The sequence below is a fragment of the Cibotium barometz genome, chromosome 58, assembly GCF_041138505.1.
Source record: "Cibotium barometz isolate CiBa-2024 chromosome 58, ASM4113850v1, whole genome shotgun sequence".
Classification (NCBI taxonomy): Eukaryota; Viridiplantae; Streptophyta; class Polypodiopsida; order Cyatheales; family Cibotiaceae; genus Cibotium; species Cibotium barometz.
In genome coordinates this window covers 19165096-19188380 of record NC_141103.1, presented here as the reverse complement: position 1 = coordinate 19188380, position 23285 = coordinate 19165096, and the positions used below count along the sequence as shown (strand labels likewise).

General features: G+C 44.6%; 1 protein-coding gene across 1 annotated transcript in view; it reads right to left on the bottom strand.

The window, feature by feature from the left end:
- LOC147606003 (coatomer subunit beta'-1-like) overlaps nt 1-23285 on the bottom strand; it is a 30074-nt gene that overhangs the window by 1406 nt on the left and 5383 nt on the right. Inside the window, exons 11-21 of the mRNA XM_086792787.1 lie at nt 22996-23061; nt 22420-22608; nt 21332-21472; nt 20998-21072; nt 20666-20842; nt 20488-20579; nt 20273-20389; nt 19992-20106; nt 19426-19497; nt 303-499; nt 100-193 (exon numbers count right to left, since the gene is read on the bottom strand). Coding sequence (XP_086648913.1) covers nt 100-193; nt 303-499; nt 19426-19497; nt 19992-20106; nt 20273-20389; nt 20488-20579; nt 20666-20842; nt 20998-21072; nt 21332-21472; nt 22420-22608; nt 22996-23061 — 1335 coding nt within the window. The remainder of the gene's footprint in view (nt 1-99; nt 194-302; nt 500-19425; nt 19498-19991; nt 20107-20272; nt 20390-20487; nt 20580-20665; nt 20843-20997; nt 21073-21331; nt 21473-22419; nt 22609-22995; nt 23062-23285) is intronic.

Sequence of the window (23285 nt, the reverse complement as noted above, 5' to 3'; positions counted from 1 at the left end):
ACACAACATGTCATAGTTTGATAACAAGCTCTGCAATGAGAGCATGAAAATTCCTGGAAACCCATACAAGAATAAAACCACTGATTTCCATGCACTCACCTTCTTCAGATCATTGCGCCAAAGCTTAACAATTTCTGAGACCTTACTTGGTAGATATGCTCGGGCCATGAAAGCAGCTTCAGGTATCCGGTTGCTGAGGCAGCTTCAAAAATCTTGTAAGCTCTCAAGAAAAATAACATTATCATACATTATTTCTGCAAACATAGGAAGAAGGGTTCAGCTTGTAGTGCTCAAAAATTCACCTATCAACAAGAAGTTGTAAACACTCTTCAAGCTGTCCAAGCATGAAGAGGCAAACAAATGCCACATTGATTTTCCCATTTTTTTGGGCTAAAGAAGCCAGCTTCTTCATCCCCGACGAGTTTCCAAGCGATGAATATAGCAGCAGCAAGCCGCTTAAATCTTCTGCCCTTGTCATGCATTCTTCTGCCACACCCAACTGCACACAAAGAGGAGGTTAAGAAGGTGGTAAGAAAAACAGCTAACAACACTGCAAACCAATATCTGCTCACAATGTGCATGAGGAGAAATTATTCACACCACAGCCTCAAGACGGCCTTACCGATAATGCACACTACAGCAAACCAACAAGAAGACGGCAGCAGCCCGTGCTTGAGGAATCATTAGGTCTATATTTTTTCTTCAGTTGCACTTTGCTGTTGAAACAGTCGTGAGACTCCATGAAGAGACAACACTCACACCAAAGGTATTGCAAAATGCTACATCCCTCCTTATATGGCACAAAGAAGGTCCAAGAAACAACATCCCTTTTTCTTTACTTTGACCCTGATATGATAAGAGTAAACACATATGCGAGACCCCATGAGAGCTGAAGCTCCCCCCTGCACCTGTCACACCCCCCCCCCCCCCCCCCGCGCGCGCCATCACCTTCCCTTCTGCACCCCTCCGCCTGCCTTATCCTCAGCCCCTGTCCTGACCGCCTCCTTTGCGCCCCTGCTCCCTATGCCCCTACCTGCCCCCATCCACCTGCCTTAGCCTGAGACCCCACCCTGCCCACCTCCTCTGCGCCCCTGCTCCCTGTCCCCTACCCGTTCGTCTGCCCTCCTCCGCTCTCATCTGTCGCCTCCTTGCTGCCTTCCTCCTGCCCATCTTCCCCCCACCGCCTCTCCTTTGCCCCCCTGCCCTCTTTCTCTTGCCTCTTCTTCAACTGCCTGCCTCCATCCACCGCCCTTCTGCCAGCCCCCCTTCCTCCCACCTCTTTTGCCCTCGTCCTTTTGCATCCCCGCCCTTCCCCCATTCCTGGGCACCATGTTCTCGACAGCTATCCTCCCCCGCCCTCCACTTTCAGGATTTAGCACTAGGGTTCTTGGCATCGACAGTATCCTCCCTCGTTGTCCCTCCATTGCTTTGCAAGCTCATGGGGAGCCATCCAGCACAGGGTCAGATTCCGGATTTGCTCCAGGCAGCCCTCGTTGGTGAGCCCGGCAAAATCACTGATATTCATTTTCTTGGGTATGGCTAATCCCAAGAGGAGTTTGACTCTCCCGCAGCAGCTAACAGGGTGCTTCGGCAGAGTCCCATCACAATACACACAGCTCAGGCATTTTTCGCTCGACGGTATCACAGCTTCAACCTTGCACCCAATCCCCTTGCAGGATTGATTGGTTTCCTCGTCACAGTTTGCTTCCCAGGCCTCCGAAAGGAGTATATCCCCCTCCTCCAGTCGATTGGTAGATCGATTCGACAGGTGGTGCCTGGCCAGGCAGACCCGGCATCCCAAATAGGCCCAGCAAACATAGGACACAGGCGGTGCCGGCAAGCAGCCGGGCAGCCTCATCGAGTGTCAAGCCCCCAGGCTAGCAAACCCTGCTTTTAAGCATTAACAATTAGGAAAAACACACAGAGACTCAGGCATCTAGCTCACCGCCCAACCATAGAGCCATTCAGGCTTACCCCCAAGCACAAGGGGATAGTAGCATCAGAGACATGGCTCCACATGCAAAGTCCCTAGCGTCCCCCCTGGGGGCTGAGTGTCAAGTCCCCCAAGCTAGCAAACCCTACTTTTAAGCATTAACAATTATGAAAAACACACAGACTCAGGCATCTAGCTCACCGCCCAACCATAGAGCCATTCAAGCTTATCCCCGAGCACAAGTGGCTCCACGTGCAAAGTCCCTAGCGTCCATACCACCAAAACACACCCATCGGATGTAAGCATGGAGTAGCCTCAAGGCCTCAAGTCTAGGTCTGATGAGCTGTCCCTAAAACTCACTCGTAAAGTCACTTACATACTAGGAACCAATTACAGCCCATATCTCATAAAAGCTACTTACCCCCACTTAAATGCCTGCCTTACCCTTAGGCTATGATGAACCTAACCTAAAGATCTTAACCCTGGTTAGCCTTGGGAAGTAACATACTTCTCTCCTTGAGAACCATTGATGTCCTTAGCAATGAATCCGGGATAGCGACTTTATACACTACACTCTGAATCCCATGTAGGCTCGACCTCAAACCGTCCTCCTTTCTACTTGATCAAGTACTCTGAATAGATGGTATGCCGGGACCGTCTAGTACGTTGATCTAGAACCGACTCAAGTTCCATTGGAATATACCTAGTCGCGATTTCGAGATTAGGGATCTGCTCCATTGGCACAATCTCATCACTTTCACCCAAACATTCCTTTAAACGACTGATGTAAAACACGCGGTGAATCTTGATTCTAGGAGGTAGTGCTAACCGATAAGCCACATCACTAATCTTCTTTGTGATCTGGTAAGGACCACAACATCAACAAGATAACTTGTAATGCTTGCCAATCCTCATCGTCTTAAGAGTCCTTTGGGACTTTGAGATACAACCACATGCCCTCATGTAAAATTCTCGGGGTTCGTCGCTAGTTGGCGTAATATTGACCACGATCCTAAGCACTCTTTATGCTTTCCCTTGCAACTTTCAGCATATCCAACATATCGTGCAAGAAATCCACCGCTGACCCCCCATAGTCCTACGGCAACGAGTGACTTCATTTGATAACCATACATAAGCATAAATGGGCTAAAACCAATAGCCGCATGCCTACTACTGTTATAAGCAAACTCAATCTCTAGAAGAATCCTTTCCCACTCCTGGTTCGTCCTCTCCATCTCACCATTCAACTCCGGATGATCCAAATATGACATACTCAAGCATGTTTCCAATTTGGAAAACATTGATTGCCAAAATCGTGCAATGAATTTGGGATCTTGATCTCATTGACAATCTCCTCGAGCAATCCATAGAGCTTACATAGTTGCTCCATGAAGAGCTAACCCAACTCGTGACTCTTCGACGACTTGGTAGGGATAAATCTAGCCATCTTCGTCAATCGGTCAACAACGACCCAGATTGAATCATGGCCCCTACTAGTCCGAGACAATCCAACTACAAAATCCATCAAGATACTTGTCACTTGTTCTCAGGAATTTGCAAAGGATGCAATAACCCTCTAGCTCTAAGCCTTTTAACGTTATTAAGCTAGCATTGGCTACACTTGCACACATAATCCTTAACAAAGAATTTCATGGGTGGAAATGCCAGCCAACCAAGTCCAAGGTTCTATGTATGCCGGGCGCACGGCACTAGGTGAGTCATCGCACTCATGCAATATCAAAGCTTGGACGTACAAATCACTAGGCATGCCATACTTGAATAGTAATTCATCTCTAATGGAATACTTTTCCAATATCTTTCTCTGCAACACTCATCAGAATGTCTGGAACACTAGGATCTCGTGGGCTACAACCAACCTCGACCAATTGCCAAATTCAACCAAAATAGGCGACGTCCTTTGAGAGCATGGTAACCATGAAACACGTTTCGATGAGGCTGAAATGTGAAATGTGTGAAACATCCGAAACGTTTCGGTCTTTCACTAAAACGCATACCTAAAACACCCTACTTGAAACACCTAAAATTACATTATATATAATGCTTTTATCTCCTCCTTTCATGAAAAGGTGTTTCGGTCTAGCATTTAGGTGTGCACTTATTTAGGAGTGAAACGCCTCATTTCGAGGTGAAACGTTTCAAGGCTGAAACATATCGTCGTTACGCTATTTGAGAGAGAGAGCGAGACAGACAGACAAAGAGACAGAAGTCAATCACTATCTCAGTAAAAGAGATAGCATTGAGCTCGGGGATCCTACTAAGGGCATCAGCAGCCCCATTAGTTGCTCCCTTACGGTAACCCATCTCAAAGTCGAACTCCTGAATGAGGTCAACCCATTTGGCTTTCCGACCCTTCAGGTCGGGTTGATCACGAATATAGTGGTGACCCGTCAAGACAACAAATTGAAACCCATACAAATAGAGTCTCCAAATTTCCATTGCACGGATAACAACCAAAAGCTCCTTTTCCTGGGTAGGATAACTCATATGTGCATCCGAAAGCTTCTTGCTCTCAAAGACTATGGGTCTCCCATCCTAGAACAAGGCAACACCTATTGCATAATCACTGGCATACGTTTCAACCACAGAAGGTTTACTAGGATCCACGATTTGCAACATAGGCACTTAGGTGACTAGCTCCTTCAGTGTGTTGGGTAGGAGGGCAGCTAGCCGGCACACACACACAGACACACACACACACACACAAAAGCTCAAGCACAGATCTTGGCATAAGCCTCGGTGAACTTCTTGAAAAAGCCAATGAAATCAAGAAATCATTTCACCTGCCTAATTGTATGTGGAATTGGCCATTCCAAGACCTTCCGAACCTTATCTAGATCAATCCTCACACCATCAACAGAGATGATGTGAACCGGAAACAAAAGTTCCTCCTTTAAAAAATAACTTCGACTCCTTTGCATACAACTTCTCTTGTCTAAGTATCTCCAAGATTACTTTGAGATGTTGTATGTGCTCTTCCAATGACCTGCTAACACTGTAAATCAATATGTCATCCAAGAAGACAACAATCCACTTTCCCAAATATGGATGAAATAAATTGTTCATCAAGTAGAAAGAGCATTGGTCAACCCAAAAGGTAGGACCAAAAACTCATAGTGGCCATAGCGCATTTGAAACACAGCCTTAGGCACATCCTCAGGTTTAATCCTTATTTGATGATAGCCTAACCATAGATCAATCTTCGTGAAATACTTAGCACCTAAAGACAATCGACCAGGTCATCCATCCTCGCCAAAGGATACCTATTCTTGACAGTGATTTTATTCAATCTACATAGAAGCGCATGCTATCATCTTTCTCCCGCGACAGAAGAACAAGAGCACCCCATGGAGACTTACTAGACTGAACAAAACCTTTATTAAGATAATCTTTGTGATATGCAGTGAAAGTCTTTGTATTGGAAGATCCTGTCACACAAATGCTCACACCGTCTTCTGTATCCTAAGTTTCGTGAACTGATCTCGAGCCTATGCACTCTTCCCAAGGGCATGAGGAAGGACTGCACACCTGAGGCTGAGAAAAGGAGATGGTAGACTGTTCTAAGCTATGTTAGAATGCTGTAAATGCTTATGAATGCTGTGTTACCTTCACCAAAGGGCTGGTGTATGACTGGATGATGCTGAATACTGATGTAAACTGTTGTGGGACTGAAAACGCATGAAAGGGGCTGCTGGAAATCTGCGAACGCAGGGCTGAATGGCTGGTTTCTGGCGTGGAACTGAGGCTGGACTGAAAGGCAGATGTGTACGGTTGCTGCTGGGCAGAAAACGCAGACTGTAGGTGCTGCAGATCTGTAAACGCAGGCTGACTGTAGGCTGATTCAGGGCTGATTTGATGTTGAAAGCAGGCGCCTAGGGCTGTAAGGGCTGCTGAACTACAGGTGTTGGAGAAATAGGGCTGGCTGAAGCAAGGACTGGATGAGACTAGTCTAGTGCTGAAGGCAAGGGAAACTCCTAGGGCTGAGGAGGAAAACTCTTAGCACACTGAAGACTGAATAAGAAACTAAGCCCTATGCAAGCCTGTTTATACTAACTGCAGGTTGGTCAAGTTGGCTGGTCATTTAATAAAGTTTATATTTATAAATGACAAATAATGCAAATAATGCTAAATAAATACTATAAAATATGAAAAAAATACCAAATAAATCCTAGTAAATTCCCTAAGTCTTCTCGGATGTTCTAAATGATGCACAGGCATATGAATGCATATTATGCAGGATGTAGAGTGTGTCACGATTGTGACTTAGTTCATTATACAGTCTCCTTATGATTACAGATACTGAAGTGACATGATTACAGAGGACCCCTACACTTGGATGGTCACGACTATTCACTCTAGAGACATGCCTCTTCATCAAGAGCCACACTCCTTCGACGACTGGTCACATCCCTTCGCTCTAGGGTTGCAACTCTTCATTCAATGGTTGCAGCTATTCGTCCAAAGGATGTGTCCCTTCGCCTAGAGTCATGACTATTGGTCATGGGATGTGTCTTTTCATTCGTGTCTCTTGAACTCCTATATAAGGAGCCTGTTGTATCACAATTTCAATCAATCAATCAATCAATCAATCAAACATCTGTGTTCAAGTCTACTTTCAGTTTCAGTCTTAATACACAGATAGTGGATGAAATACTAAGTAATAACAGTAATCCTCACAGTGGTATCAGAGCAAAATTTTTTCCCGGGCCTACGGTTGTGAGCCTCTCACCCTCTCCGCTCTACTCCCCTACCCGGCGTTGTATGGAAGCAGAAGAAAGATGGAACCTGCATCTACGAGTATGAGGTAACCTAAACCTTCTTTCTCAATTCACATATAGAAGACAGCTGCACAGATGTGTGTGTGGCGTACCCGGTGAGTATGCAGCGATCTCCTGCTGGTAGCCCTTCGTGAGCCTCTTCATCGGGTTGTGCCCTTTCGTGTATGGGTTGTGCCCTTTCGTGTATGGGTTCGCATCCCTTCACACGCACGGTGGCACCAAGAGATGGCACCTCTTCGCACGACTCCTGGAGAGTAGGGCGCCAACTCGCCTTCAAGCGCATGGATCGCCCCGCCACCCACCAGCTCAAGTTGTGAGCCGCCTTAATCTATTCAGACTGCTGGTGGCATCTTCAGTCGGCGATTCAGCACTGTTCGAAGAGGCAACCCAGTCGGCGATGTGATCCCAGCCTTCGAAACGGCGCATCTTTCCAGTCGGCGAAGCGTCAACTTTTTTTTAAAAAAAAAACGTAACGCTTCAGATTAATAAAAAAGCCTTATGATTTACGGCTCATACACTTAAGCCTTTTTTAATCCACGTGGCTTTACCAGCCACGTGAGCAGTCGGGCGCCAGCACCCAACGGCCGCCAGCGCACGGACACCCGCTGCCGCCAACCAGCGCAAGGACACCCACCAGATCCAACACATTTTACACAAATAATTTTAAAAAAAATACAAAAGAGCAAATGGGGCCAGCGCAACGGATTCATCCGCCGGCCAGCCCATTTGCTTCTCTTGCACGTTGTTCCATACACGGTGCGCTCCTCTCCCACGCTGCCACGCCAGGGACTCCTCTCCACTCTGGCACACATTCCCTTATCAACCAGGAGTCCAATGGAACCCAACAGCAATCAGCCCGTGCCTTACATCTCGTACATAGACGAGGTCCCGGAGGCCATATTGCCTGAAAACTCCCGCGAGACACCCACACCGGAGCCCGCCCCATTACCCGAACCTGTTGCAGAACCTGTTCCGGCTGCAGTTCATGTACCAGGTCCCCTGGACTTTTTATTATACATCAGTCACCGCCACGCCACTCAGTTTCAGGCGTGGGTGATCTCGCATATTTACTTGACGTGTCCAGCACACCATCTTGCTCATTACGAGTTTATTTTGGGACGGTACCCACATCTGGCGTATTTCCTGGACGAGTGCCGTGTGGATGCAGTGAACCGGATCATCTCGCTCCAGCCCTTGGTTCGAGTATACAGCGAGCTCATTGTGCCCGATTACACTCCCTTAACCCCTGCAGAGACACCTCCTCTCGACGAGGTGGAAGACTTCGAGCCTTCAGAGTTAGGCTCCGATTTCTTAGCAGAATTGGAAGACGATTCACTGTCACTCTCTCCTCCAGCAGTACCACATATTTCACCGGCTTCTCCGCGCTACTCCCTCTAGCAGATCCAACATGGCATCTATCTCAGAGGCAGAGGGCCAGCAACAAGACGAGCAAATGCAGGCCATTACATTATTACGCGAGCAGATGGAGATACTTCAGCAGACTTTTTCGACAAGTCTCTCTACCATCAGCAGACGCCTCGACCAGTTGCAGCGGCCCCCTCCAGTGCGCACATCAGCCAGTGATCCACAACCATCTTCTTCAGAGACTTCGGTAGCAGAAAATGAAGATGAACCAGATCCAACTGCCGAGGTAAACAATGCAGAACTCCAACTTCTTTATAAAATATTAACTGCTGCACAAAAAAAGAAACTCGATGTCAACAAGCGCGTGCTTGACCAATGGATATTCAAAATGGAGGTATATTTGACCAATACCGATTTGGTCGAAAGCAAGAAGGTTGCTTTAGCCAGTTCCCTACTCAAGGATACAGCACTTCTATGGTGGCAACGACGTGTTGCAGATGGTAAGCACACTCCTACTTGGGATAAATTCCGGCGCGCCCTCCGCAAGGCCTTTGAACCTGCCAGTGCGGACTACCATGCCCGGTCTGCTCTCCGCTGCCTGAGGCAAACAGGATCCTCAGCCGCATATATCACAGAGTTCCAACATTTAACTCTGGAAATTGAGAGCCTCAGCCCCGCTGACAAGCTACACAGCTTCATCGATAGACTTGAACCCAACTTACAGGAAGATGTGCAGAAGTTTAACCCTCTCACCATAGATGCTGCTATTGCCTACGTAGAGCGCCTTGGAGATTTACGACGACAACCCAGGACATCCTTCTTTGGCAATCGGTCCTCAAACGGTGCTCGTTTCTCCCAGCCCAATCGCAGAGGAAATTTATCTCAACCTGCGTCTCAATATTCCCAATCCTCTGGTCAGCAATCTACTCGGCAACAGTCCTTTCGGCCTAGATTTTCAGGTCAGGCAGCAGCCTCACAAACAGGATCCTCTTCCAACAACAACAATCGGAATCGAGAACGCAACTGGCAAGATCGCCGACCCAACAATCGCCGCAATTTTCGCCGCGATACCTCAGCAGGTCAGCAAGCCTCTACATCGGCACCTTCAACCTCTCAAGCCAACCCTTCAGGTCTTTGCACAATTTGCCATGGACCACACAGGTGGTATGAGTGCCCAAAGCGTAATTCTCGCCAGAATTCCAACATGGAATGTTTCCCAGAAGATGAACATGGACATCATCATCCTTCTGCGCCAGAAAAAGGCAAGCAGGTGGTTCATGCAGTGCGAGTTTCTAAAGTTGTCAGTGCTTTGATGCTGAATGCCCACAACCATACTTCAGTGCCTGTTAACCTTTCCAATCAAGTTTTGAGCTTATTGGGATTTATTGGCCAGCATCCTATCAATGTTCTTGTTGATAGTGGATGCTCGACTAATTTTGTGGGAACTACTCTCGTCAGCAAGTTGCGATTACCTACTCAGCAGAGTGCGGAAGTTTTCCAAGTGAAACTTGCATATGGTTCTTTCTTGCATTGCAGTAAACAGATTCAGCAGTTGCATTTTCAGATTCAGGACTATCAAGATCAACTGAACTTCTCTATTATGCCTTTGTCACACTATGACATGATCCTTGGACAGTCTTGGTTATATGAGTATGATCCTTTGATCAGCTTTCGAGATCATTCCATTCGACTTTATCATAATCATCGCGAAATGGAATTACGAGGTCTGTTTAATTCTAAGCCGATTACTGTGGTTTCTGCTATGCAAGTCAAACGCTTAGTGCGTAAACGCGACAGCACTTCTGCCTTAGTTATGTTGCGAGAAGCAGAGGATAATACAGTTGACCAATCGGAATCCTCGCCATCAGATATTTCTTATTTACAACAGCCCTTCTTTCAACCTTATAAGGATTTATTTCCTGACGAGCTGCCAACGACATTGCCTCCTCGACGTTCTGTCGATCATATGATTGATCTAATTCCTGGACAACCACCGCCAGTTCGAGCTCCTTATCGAGTTTCTTATTCCGAATCTCAAGAAATTCAGAGACAATTGGCATAGTTGTTAGATAAAGGTCATATACGTCCAAGCAAAAGTCCTTTTGGTGCTCCAGTTTTATTGGTCAAGAAGAAGGATGGATCTATGCGACTTTGCATTGATTATCGTGCCCTTAATAAGCAGACAATCAAGAATAAGTTTCCCTTGCCTCGCATCGATGAGCTCTTTGATCAGTTGCTTGGTGCAAAGGTATTTTCGAAGATTGATCTGAAGTCAGGCTATCATCAAATCAGGATTCGAATTGGAGATGAATATAAGACAGCTTTCAGAACAAAGTATGGACATTATGAATTTTTGGTCATTCCTTTTGGGTTAACCAATGCCCCAGCTACTTTCATGACTTTGATGAATGACATCTTTGGTCCTTACTTGGATAAGTTTGTCATCGTTTATCAGGATGACATTTTGGTCTTCAGTAAGACTTTAGCAGATCACAAGAAGCATTTGCAGATTGTCTTCGACGTACTCCGTACAAATGTCTTGTACATCAACAAGAAGAAGAGTCAGTTTTTCAAAGATCATGTGGAATATCTTGGACATATCATCTCTGGACAGGGTATTGCAGTTGATCCTAAGAAGATACAGATCATTGTTGATTGGCCTTTGCCACTTACAATTTCAGATGTGCGATCTTTCTTGGGATTAGCAAATTTTTACCACACCAAGGTTCACAAGTTCTCAGATATTGCTGCTCCTTTGACAACCCTTACAAAGTTAGATAAATTGCAATGGTCACTTGAAGCTGAAAAGTCCTTTAATGATCTTAAGCATGCGTTGACAACTACGCCTGTTTTGGCTATTGCGGATCCAACTCAGCCGTTTGACGTCATGACCGATGCTTCAGATAGAGCATCCGGAGGCGTTCTTATGCAGAATGATCGTGTTATTGCTTTTGATAGTCATAAATTTTCGGCTATTCAAATGCGATATCCCGTTTATGACAAGGAATTTTTGGCAATTGTACATGCTTATAGAACATGGAAGCATTATCTTCTTGGAGCAGATTCAGTGGTTAAGACAGATCATCAGTCTTTGACCTATATCTTTACTCAGCCAGTGATGAATCCTCGTCAAGGACGATGGGTTGAATTTTTGGCAAATTTTCACATGGCGATACTCTATGTTCCTGGATTACAGAATGTGGTAGCAGATGCTTTGAGCCGCATGCCTCGAGCTACGAACTTTGCTATCTCAAATGTGCAGATGGAGATTCCAGCATGTTTTAAGCATGAGTATTTGACAGATAGAGACTTTGGAGATGTCTTTCGAGCCCTCAAATCTCTTCATCCTACTGTTGCAGAAATGAATATGTTTGCCGCATATACAATTACAGATGATTTACTTTATTACTTAGATCGCATTTGTGTTCCTCACAATGCGTCTTTGCGGAAACTCCTTATTCAAGAGCATCATGAAGTACCCTTTGCAGCTCATCCTGGAATTAACAAGACATATCGTCTGTTATCAGCAACATACTTTTGGCCTCAGATGCAACAGGATGTTATTAAGTTTGTTAAAGCTTGTCACTCTTGTCAAATTATGAAAGCTTCACGACAACTTCCTCAAGGATTGCTTCAGCCTTTGCCAGTTCCTCAGGGAAGATGGGAAAGCATAAGCATGGATTTCATCACTACTTTGCTGCGTTCGCAGAAAGGCAATGCTCAAATTTTAGTAGTGGTTGATCGGTTTTCCAAAATGGCACATTTTATTCCTTGCAAGAAGACAGTTTCTGCTCCAGATCTTGCAGCGTTGTTCGTACAGCATATTTTCAGAATCCATGGATTACCAAGATCTATTGTTTCTGACAGAGATCCGAAGTTTACTGGACATTTCTGGACTTCCTTATTCAAATCTCTTGGTACGAATCTCTTGTTCAGTTCTGCTTATCATCCTCAGACAGATGGACAGACAGAAAGAGTAAATCAAATTTTGGAAGAAATGCTTAGACATTATATTCAGACAAGATTAGCTTCTTGGGAAGAATATTTGCCTCTTGTGGAGTTTGCTTACAACAATTCTCCGCATTCAGTCACTGGAATGACTCCTTTTCAAGCAGCATATGGTCACACTCCGCTTGTGCCCACAAACTTTGTTCTTCAACACAAGGTGGCATTAGCAGATCAGTTGATTCAAGAAATGCAAGATATTCTTGTACAAGTTCGAGACAGACTGATTCATGTTCAGCAGAAGTATCAGAAGTATGCGAATAAGCACAGAAGGCATACTGAGTTTCAAGAACGTGACTTGGTTTTGCTTTATGTTGCACCGCATCGATATAAGACAGTAAAGTCAGTCTTTCCAAAGTTGCGACCGCGTTTCTATGGTCCATTTAACGTTATAAAGAAGATTTCAGTTGTCAGTTATAAGTTGGATCTTCCACCATCTTGGGAAAAAATTCATCCGACATTTCACATCTCTTGGCTCAAGGAATACATACAAGGAGATTCATCTATCCCGGAGTTATCTTCTTATGTTCCTGAGATTGAAGATGATCATATTATTCTTGTTCCTGAGAAGATTCTTGACGTTCGTCAGAAAGAAACAAGAAAGAAGCTTACTACAGAATTTCTTGTTAAGTGGATGGACTTGGATGAGTCAGATTCTACTTGGCAGACAGATGAAGAAATGCAACAATATCCTCAACTCCTCCAAGAATTCTTTGGCAGACGACCGACTCTCATTTAATCACAAGGGTTTTATTTTAAATGGGAGGGAATGTCACGATTGTGACTTAGTTCATTATACAGTCTCCTTATGATTACAGATACTGAAGTGACATGATTACAGAGGACCCCTACACTTGGATGGTCACGACTATTCACTCTAGAGACATGCCTCTTCATCAAGAGCCACACTCCTTCGACGACTGGTCACATCCCTTCGCTCTAGGGTTGCAACTCTTCATTCAATGGTTGCAGCTATTCGTCCAAAGGATGTGTCCCTTCGCCTAGAGTCGTGACTATTGGTCATGGGATGTGTCTTTTCATTCGTGTCTCTTGAACTCCTATATAAGGAGCCTGTTGTATCACAATTTCAATCAATCAATCAATCAATCAATCAATCAAACATCTGTGTTCAAGTCTACTTTCAGTTTCAGTCTTAATACACAGATAGTGGATGAAATACTAAGTAATAACAGTAATCCTCACAGAGTGCTTTCTGATGCAAACCCTAAGGCTTCTACTGACTCTACATGCATGAATGATTCTCTCCAAGTGGGTTAAGGGACTTGACTGACTGACTGACCCGCTAAGGCTGAGGAATGACCTACGTAGCTCGTGCCTGACTGAGGAATGACTGAGGATGTACAATGGGATCACGGCGTACGACAAATATCATCCTACTGGGTTCTAATATTGTACAAATGTTGCACTTCTGATGATGAGTCATCTTGTCACCATGCACTGAGTGCAGAGTGCATGTGACATTCCCTCCTGCTTAGCTTGGCGACAGGTTCATGGCTTCCAAGTAGTCCGCCAACAACTGGGGGTACTCCTGGAAGAACTCCTCGTCGAGCCATATGGCTTCGTGGGTGCCTCGATCTCCGAATTTCGTATAGAACTGACCAATCCGTCGACCGGAACCATGCTTCCATCGATGAAGAAGGATCTGCTCAGGCTCAATAACTTCTGCCTCGTCTACCACGTCTGGCTGTTGTTCATCTGAAACATCAAACACTTCTGGACCAACATATGGTTTTAGCCAAGAAACATGAAAAACATCATGCATTGTCCAACTGGTAGGCAATTTTAACTTCATGGAGACATCACTTAACTTTTTGACTATTAGAAAAGGGCCAAAACTACGGAATGAAAGCTTGGGACAATGTTTGTCCACTTGTTTCAATCTTTGTTTCATGATGCACTTAGAGACCCAATCCCCTTCCTTGAAGTGGATATCTCGTCTAAACTTACATGCCTGTCTATGAACTGAATGATGGCCAGGCTCAAAATTGAGGGCCAAACTAGGTTGAGTACCAAACTCTGCGGAATCGACATACTGATCTTCTAAGTCTTTTCCAGAGATGTTGAGAATGGTAGACTCCTGACTGGTCGGGATGCTGGTCTTTCTACTAAGAACATCTGCTACTGGGTTATGCTGACCAGGGATGTACTTAATCATTCCTCCAACTTGTTGGAAGAGCTGACCCTGTCTAGTGTGCTGAGCACTCCACTGGACACTTGGCATCGTCGGGAGCCACTTAAGTGCTTGGTGGTCTGTGGTGACTGTGAAAATGTATCCATAAGGAACATGTTTCAAATGTTTGAGAACTCACTGCTGTTCTAGCTTGCCCTTGAAAGTCTTGGAAAGACAAGAGGGAAACTTGCTAGGAGGTTCTGCTAACTGTGGGATACTGGGTAGGAGATCATCCTTAAAAATGTTTGAATGAGAAAGGAGATCTGCCAACTGAGGGATTGAAGAAGATGAGACAACGACTATCGATGAGATAGAAGCTCTCTGAGCATAAATCAATACTCCTTCTGCTGCTCCCTTGCACATAGCTTGTCGGACCTGGAGATGAGAAATCATAGGAACGCCAAGAATGCTCCTATCCCCCCGAATCATGACAGGCTCAGGAAAACCTTTAGAGATAATAAAGGTGTCCTGCCCCCAATTGGGAATAGGTTCATACTGATGAAACCACTGGATTCCTAAGATCATGTCACACCCCAACAGAGGAGAGACGATGAAATCTCGTTGAAATGTGGCCTTCTGAACTTCAAAGGCAAATTGCTGTGCCTTCTGGGAAATGTGGGTGCGAAGACCAAGTGTAAACCCGTCCACATCCAGATGATATGGGACTAATGTGCAGTTCAATTTATTAGCCAACTGGGGAGAGATGGCGTCTTCAGAACTACCCATATCGAAAAGGACAACAAACTATCGGCCCTGGGCAGAGCCATAAGCTCGGATGAGGCTCTTCTGAACAACATCGCTCTCACCCTCCTGCTTAGCATCAAATACCACGGATGGCATAGGATGCATGAAAGGTAAAAGTTGAACTGCATTTGAGATAGGAGGCGGGGCTGGAGGAGCTCGGGAGGCTGTGGCAACTATGACAGAAGGAGCTTTGGCAGCTTGTGCCGCTTGCCATTTGTGGCAACTATGACAGATGTAGTCGGGTGCTACTAGAGGTGTAGAAGGACGTGCTGCTGCTGCCTCCAAGAGTTGGAGACGCTCCATGAGCAGCTGGTTCTGAGCTCTAAGAAGAGCTATGGTGTCTGCTGTGGGCGGAAGAACAAAGTCTCCTTTGGGGGAGACGTCTTCCGGCTGATGAGTACTCTCTCCTGTAGACATGATGCTGAAGTTGGTGGTCGTGCCGGAACGCAATCTAACCATCCAAGGATGCCCCCACGCTAGGATACGGTGTGTGTGGACAATCTGAATCTGATACCAATGTGATATGCAACGGAAGTCTTTGTATTGGACGATCCTGTCACACAAATGCTCACACCGTCTTCTGTATCCTAAGTTTCGTGAGTTTAGCAATCCACTTTAATACTTCAAACTTTAAAGAGAGATGAGAGAGAGATATGAGAACTGTACACCAGATTGGATCCCGAATTACCCACTGAAGGGCCCCCTATCCCGATAACGAGATAGTATTTGCTTTATTTCTTTAGAGAGAATGATTGTGGACTGTAGATAAGCCAAACGCAAGATCTCGGAGGATCGGAGATTGGCTGAACTGTACATGGCTGTAAAAACACCTCGATGAACTGATCTCGAGCCTATGCACTCTTCCCAAGGGCATGAGGAAGGACTGCACACCTAAGGCTGAGAAAAGGAGATGGTAGACTGTTCTAAGCTATGTTAGAATGCTGTAAATGCTTATGAATGCTGTGTTACCTTCACCAGAGGGCTGGTGTATGATTGGATGATTCTGAATACTGATGTAAACTGCTGTGGGACTAAAAACGCATGAAAGGGGCTGCTGGAAATCTGCAAACGCAGGGCTGAATGGCTGTTTTCTGGCGTGGAACTGAGGCTGGACTGAAATGCAGATGTGTACAGCTGCTGCTGGACAGAAAATGCAGACTGTAGGTGCTGCAGATCTGTAAACGCAAGCTGACTGTAGGCTGATTCAGGGCTGATTTGATGTTGAAAGCAAGCGCCTATAGGGCTGTAAGGGCTGCTGAACTGCAGGTGTTGGAGAAATAGGGCTGGCTGAAGCAACCTCAAACACTCCAAGGGCTGGATGAGACTAGTCTAGTGCTGAAGGCAAGGGAAACTCCTAGGGCTAAGGAGGAAAACTCTTAGCACACTGAAGACTGAATGAGAAACTAAGCCCTGTGCAAGCCTATTTATACTAACTAGAGGTTGGTCAAGTTGGCTGGTCATTTAATAAAGTTTATATTTATAAATGACAAATAATTCAAATAATGCTAAATAAATACTATAAAATATGGAAAAAATACCAGATAAATCCTGGTAAATCTCTAAGGCTTCTGGGATGTTCTAAATGATGCACAGGCATATGAATGCATATTATGCAGGATGCAGAGTGCTTTTTGATGCAAACCCTAAGGCTTCTACTGACTCTACATGCATGAATGATTCTCTCCAAGTGGGTTAAGGGACTTGACTGACTGACTGACCCGCTAAGGCTGACGAATGACCTACATAGCTCGTGCCTGACTTATCCTAGACTGAGGATGTACAATGGGTTCACGGCGTACGACAAATATCATCCTACTGGGTTCTAATATTGTACAAATGTTGCACTTCTAATGATGAGCCATCTTGTCACCATGCACTGAGTGCAGAGTGCATGTGACAATCTTGCAATTGCCGGGCAATCTCGTCCTCCTCCTCCTAGCTAAACCAATAAGGTTGCCGGGGGACGAGTTACTACCAAGTGCCCCATGGAAAATAGTCTAGGTGACTAAGTCTGGCCCCGCTCTCTCATACGAGGTGGCAACAGGAGGACAAGCTCGCTGACTCTCTTATTACAAGATTGATACTGCTCCTACTCCTGACAACTCATCGAGCCTTGGTCTCTGGGCTAGTCAGAGATGGGAGATCAACAGCAGCATTGCTGCATGGCATATATGGCAGGCCCGTTCGAGTGAGGCCACCATCAAGGGCACTTTCACCCCTCCTCTTGCTGAGTCCATCCGTTCCATATGGACCGACATCATTCATACCTTCCACGGCCAGTGGGGGAAGCTACAGGGAGGTTCAAATGGCATGCGTAGACGAAGAAAGGCTTTTTTGCGCACATGGCACCAAGGTCTCTTTCCCTATGATCGGGGACGGCGAGATCACTTTGGCATTACAGGCCGCCTATATGGCTACCTCCCCCCCTTGTGTGAGGTAGGTTCCCTCCGAGAGCAGCTAGCCATGGAGAGACCACCCTCCAGCTCCTACATTACCTCTTTGTAGGGTTCTGAGCATGTACATTTAGCCTATGGCTGTTTGTTTTTTAACTAATAGAAGGATCTTTTTTCGGAACAAAAAAAGAGTTAACACAAATACTGGAATCTAAACAAGAAGCTGAAGGTGAAATCATCTGTGCCCACTATCAGACCCCTGAATTTGAAATAAACCGGCCGTATCGAAACTGCACTGCATCGGCATCACTATCCTGTAGCCTATAAGAGCAGGAAGCTATGAATCCCAAAGTACTGAGTTCAAACGCCCTTCCTTTGGTCAAGAGTTACTAGCAGTTGTTCATGCCCTTCACAAACGGCTGCACTGCTAGCAGTTGTTCATGTGCTTAATAACAAAGAAGTATTCTAGTGATCCAGATTATACATTGGCAAGGACTAGGTTCTCTGCTAGCATTAGGGCCATACACCATTCCAGATATATGGTTGTACCGCCATGGATGAGTGTGCTTCTGCAAAAGCCACATGGTTTACACCCCTGTAAGGGGCCAACTCTTAAGAAGTTGACCAGATAATTTTTCTGGCCTTCATGAACCACTGCGATGTGCATCAACAGGATTGGTTCAGTACAAGAGACCATGAAGCCCGTGTAGCAGCTCAATACATGCAATGTACTCAAGCAATAAGCAAGCTTTGCAGGTTGTTCTATATTGAGCCTGCTACCGAGTCCCTGAGATGCACCCTACCAACATGCACTATGCCAAAGAAGCCAGCAGAGTTTAATTGCCTGGAGCTCCTACACCACTCCAATACTTTGTTGCCTGTTGTTGAAGTCCCCTTCTTCATATTGAATTCACATGGCTACTATAAGCACCAAAAACATGAAAGCCATGGGCGGTAAAATGAAAAGGAGAAACCCCTGATGGCACAGGATTGTGGAGAGAGAAAACACCAGAAAGAGGCAGCAAGGGCGCTTGACACATGCACTAATATCTCCTATCAAATCGATGCATATATACAGGGGTAGGACTAAATAGGCAGATAAACAAGCCTTAACTGGCAGGAAAATTGGCACATCATGAATATCCCATCACATTGGATGCAACGTAGGAAGGGAATGTACCATCTCGAGGCATCAAGCCCTTGCTATTGGAGCAGGAGCAGGTGCAGACCACCCTCCAAATCCAGATTCCAGAAAAAGGAGAGGTCTGGTCTCTGTGCACACACAGAAAGTTGTTGCTGCCATAATACTCACCAGACACACTCTGAATGCTTGTTGTTTTTCTACTGTTTTGAAGTAACTTGTCGTTCAGCTAATATACACATGGAACTGGACTCTTGCTAGTGAGAGACCAGGTTGGCAGCAGCAGTGAGGACTGCGGAGACACAGGCTGTGCACAGTTGACAAGGTGAGGGCTGCCAGAGCTGAAGGAAGACCTGGCATATGGATGAAGGTGATCAAAAGCCTTAATTTATATTTAATTTCACACACAATATATCATAAATAACCCACAAAATTCACTCTAACAAGAATTATAATAGATGAAAATTATTAACTGGCAAGCTTACACAAAAACTAGACTATCATCTTCTAATGTTTACATCTACCCAATAGACCCATCACTATCTGTGTAAAGGACCAACAAATGTATCATCACAGGACAACTTAGTCAAAGAAGAGTGTACACAAGCTAGTGTGGCCATCTGAAATCTTATCTCCCACACATAGTACAGCTTCAGATAAAAGCATGTATAGCAATCACAGTGTTTTGGACCTCGCATTATTTTGTATACATCCAAAGTTTCCGTTGGTTCTAACTTTCTAAATGGCATTGTCATTTCTTTCTTAAGGAACTTAAAGAAAATAAACATGTAGTGTCCTTTCAACACACCCCCACTCCCAAAAAAAAGGCAAAAAAAAAGAGAAAAGAAAACCCCAACCTTCCCAGAAGACATTGCCAGCTCTCCAAGTTGCTTCCACTTGGACTCACTTTGTGCTTCCTCTGCAATGGCCTGCACAAGCAGCTAAGTTTTCAGCACTGCTGAAGTTGCACATGTGCTTTACCACCTTCAAGCTAAATACAAACTGTCAATAGCAACACCGTGATGAATACACCCTGAAAAACGTTTGTCAAAATGTAGAGACTTCATTGCTAAATTGTTTAGTCTGCATGTTTTGACAACAATTTGTCTGTGTGGTTTAGGTATACCAATGAAAAGTCCAGGTTATTTCCCAAATTTAACAAAAACAAAAGTGTTATCTTGACTCCATGACAGTGTACTCACAAAGCTTCAAATCATCAACTCCATCATGCACAGCATGAACTTTGTACTATGACATCCCCACTCACATCATCAGCACGGCGCATATTTATGCATAAAAAACATGTTACCTTTGTAGACAAGTGACTTCATCCTTCAAAACAGGAAAACCGCTCTTCTTCTTATTATTATTTTAAGAGAGGAAAATCATTCTTAATAATCAATGAGATGAAATAAAAACATACCTTTGCCACCTCTAGCCTTCCCAACTGAACAGCAAGATCAAATTTATAGTCAGGATCTGTCACTATTGCAAGCGCTTCTTCTAGCATGTTACGAGACTCCAGAAACCGGGCAACACTACAGACGAATAACATTCAACGTTCCCCATAAATATACATGCAACTGGAGGGTGGGAGGTGGTGCAGGTGTATTTTCAGGGGTAGGGATAATTTTGGATGAGAGGTAAACATAGAAAAGTGGAGAAGAAGCAACAATAGTTTAAGACAAAAGATCCCCATCTTACCTATTATATTGCTCTTTTGGTATTGTAGGCAACACCTCTTCAGCCCTTTCCATGTCTCCCCTCATGACAAGAGTCTTATACTCGATCAGGCTAAGCAACAGGGTGTAGCTCATAATGCTGCAACACAACACAAATATCAAAGAATCACATGCCAGATGCCACATGTTAAGCAATAAAAAGAGCAAAACAAACTCTGATGCAGAATCTAGACTCACTTGAACTCCTTGTCAATCAGGTACACTCTGCTTTGACTAGCAAGGTATCCAAGCAGGTACATTGGCCGATCCAAATGATACATGGTGGTGACCTGCAATGGGAAACAAAACCTACAAGCTATAGAGAGAAGAAAGCATCATCAGTATGTTTTATCAAAAGAATAGACAACCGACTTACCTCTCCCCCAACACAATAATTCAGTCGCCATGCTGAATTGTTGTAAATGAAGCAATCACCAACCCATAGACCAGTACGGACTCGCTCTGAAATCTCATGCAAGAGTTCAAACGCATCCTCAACTCCTTGTTCATCCAAAGGCTTGCCAGCATCAGTATGGGCAGCCACCGCGTCTCGCTGCAATGGCAATACATTTGCCATTAAGAGAACACTTGATCAGTCCCCAAAAAGACAAATATAGATACACGTTATTACCATAAACGTGGACATTATTCATGATGCTGATCTGACAGAAAGGGCAAAACCTAGCATTAACGGCATGATTCATTTACATTGTATTTCAATATGTAAAAGGAATTGTCGCTGGAAATTGTAACCAAGTCACCACTGTCAGCCCAGTAGATGTCCTGCATGTATTGAAGAGTACAAAAGGAGCAAAACCCTTGAGCCGCATCCTTCTTCAATCATAATTTAAACACTATACGTTCAGTAATACATCTAACAGTGCTTTATATGCAAAGAATGCCCTCATGTACCGCAGTAAGGAGTCGTCTTAACTAGAAGTAGTTACCTCTTTACACAATAAATTAGAGGAGAAAATCTTTGCTGTTTGAAAGTCCACTCATATAACTCTGATGCTTGTTTTCTTAAGTGAATAGCACATACCTTTACTGTCACATCTATGCGCCGAATCACTCTACACTCTGACCAGTCATAGAAGCACACAAAGTCGTTTGAGCGAACAGCCAGCAGAGCTCCTCCATATACACCTTCTGCAGAAAATGTAGGCCGAATGCTTTTTCTCTCCTGCAGTGAGCATATAGAGATGTCAGATGATCAGATCGATATGTTCTTTCAAATGTGTGGTAATTGCGATCATGGGCCATACAAATCAGCTGGCCATTATGCCTTCAAGCAGCATAAAAACTTTTACATGGTTTTCATGGAAAAACCAATATAGCATTGGTTTCAGAGAAAAGAAATATAGATGAAGCCTTGGGGCAAACTTGAATTCAAGCAGGGATGCCCTCGGTCCCCCGAGTTTAGTAAGATCGAGCAAGGACAAAGAGTTCCAAGGTTGGAAACTGTGAGGACAGAATATGTGAAAGATTATTAGCTTGCAGGCACCTCTTCCTTCTAAATTAGACACCACTTTCATGGCAACACAAAACAAGGAAAAAAGGACCATCAAGTGCCATGTCACAAGACTACATGCAGCATTATAGTTTTTGTAAATAACAAAGAAAGCCAGGACATATAGAGACTTTGGGTGGGCAATAAAGGCAGCTACAACAGATTTCCCAAAGCAGCCATTTCCATTACCATGAGATAGTTTGCTTTGTTTTTTATCGGAGTCTCGCAAATGTGCTGATCCAGGTGGAGCATTGGAAATTTCTTTCCCCAGCTAAGCAGATGGGGATTCCATATGCATCAGCCCCAGAAATCTGATGCATGTGCCATGCCTACTATGTCACAGTAGGGCTAGAATTTCACATAGTGTTGAGACTATTGTGAGCCCTTTTGATAAACAGACAAAGCCATTAGTGCAGCGAGGCTAAGTATGACAAGAATTCTAACTATGTAGGGGATTCTCAGACCCAAGGTCAGCTGGGAGAGGGGAATTAAGGAAGAGGATAAGGGGAAGTGGGAGTGGGAGGGGGAGGGAGTTTATTTCAAAATAAGTTATCATTCTTATAAGACACATCAGGTCCACTAGAAGTGAACTTTTGAGTGCATGTTAAGAGAAGCAGTACCTGAAATGACTTATTGAATATCTTAATCTTTGATGTGCTCTCTCGAACCGCATACTCGCCATCCACAGACCATACAAACTCTAAGGCAGACCCAAAAGATCTATTCCTCCATGCGAGAGCTGTGTAGATAATGTACTCCCCATCCCCACAGACAACCACAAACCTCCCATTTGGATTGTGCTTCAAGCTCTGTACAAAGGCATTTGAGAAAATTAGAATCCCCAAAAAAACTGGATATGATAAGCAGCTTGACAAAAGAAAAACTTTAGGGGGCTTTACAGACAGATCCCCTGCCCATGAAGGGGATATCTCACCCGCCCATCTCCTACGGGTGGGGAATCTTTTTCATCCAACCTCTCCACCCATCCCATGGGCAGGGATCTGTCTGTAAAAACCCTTGCTAGAAAGGTCATAAGCCACAGGGACCCTTGTAGAATAAAGACTACACATAGATTTACAAAAAATACCAAATCAACCATCTTGACACGTTTCTTTTCCCAAGTTCACATTCTAAAACACCAATACAAAATTTAGAGAGCCTCATTTCTGAAAGTCCAAATAAAATAAGGCACGCACTTGTGGATAAAGGTCACAACTGCCAAGCTCCTTCACAGCCAAAGGTAATCTCTCGCCATCCGCTACCTGTGCATTTGAAACAATTTTATTTAAATCAACTTATGACTACCTGCACACAAAAGACTATGAGAAATGTGAGATATGAAAACTATTAGACTGTAAACTAAGTGCTTATTGCTGCCCAACACAGGCTCCACTGCAGTCTGCAGCATTAATGAGAAAACAAAGGGGCTAGAATAAAGGCCCACACTACGAGCTCAAGCGAGAGAACTGAAGGGCATTCTAGTGAC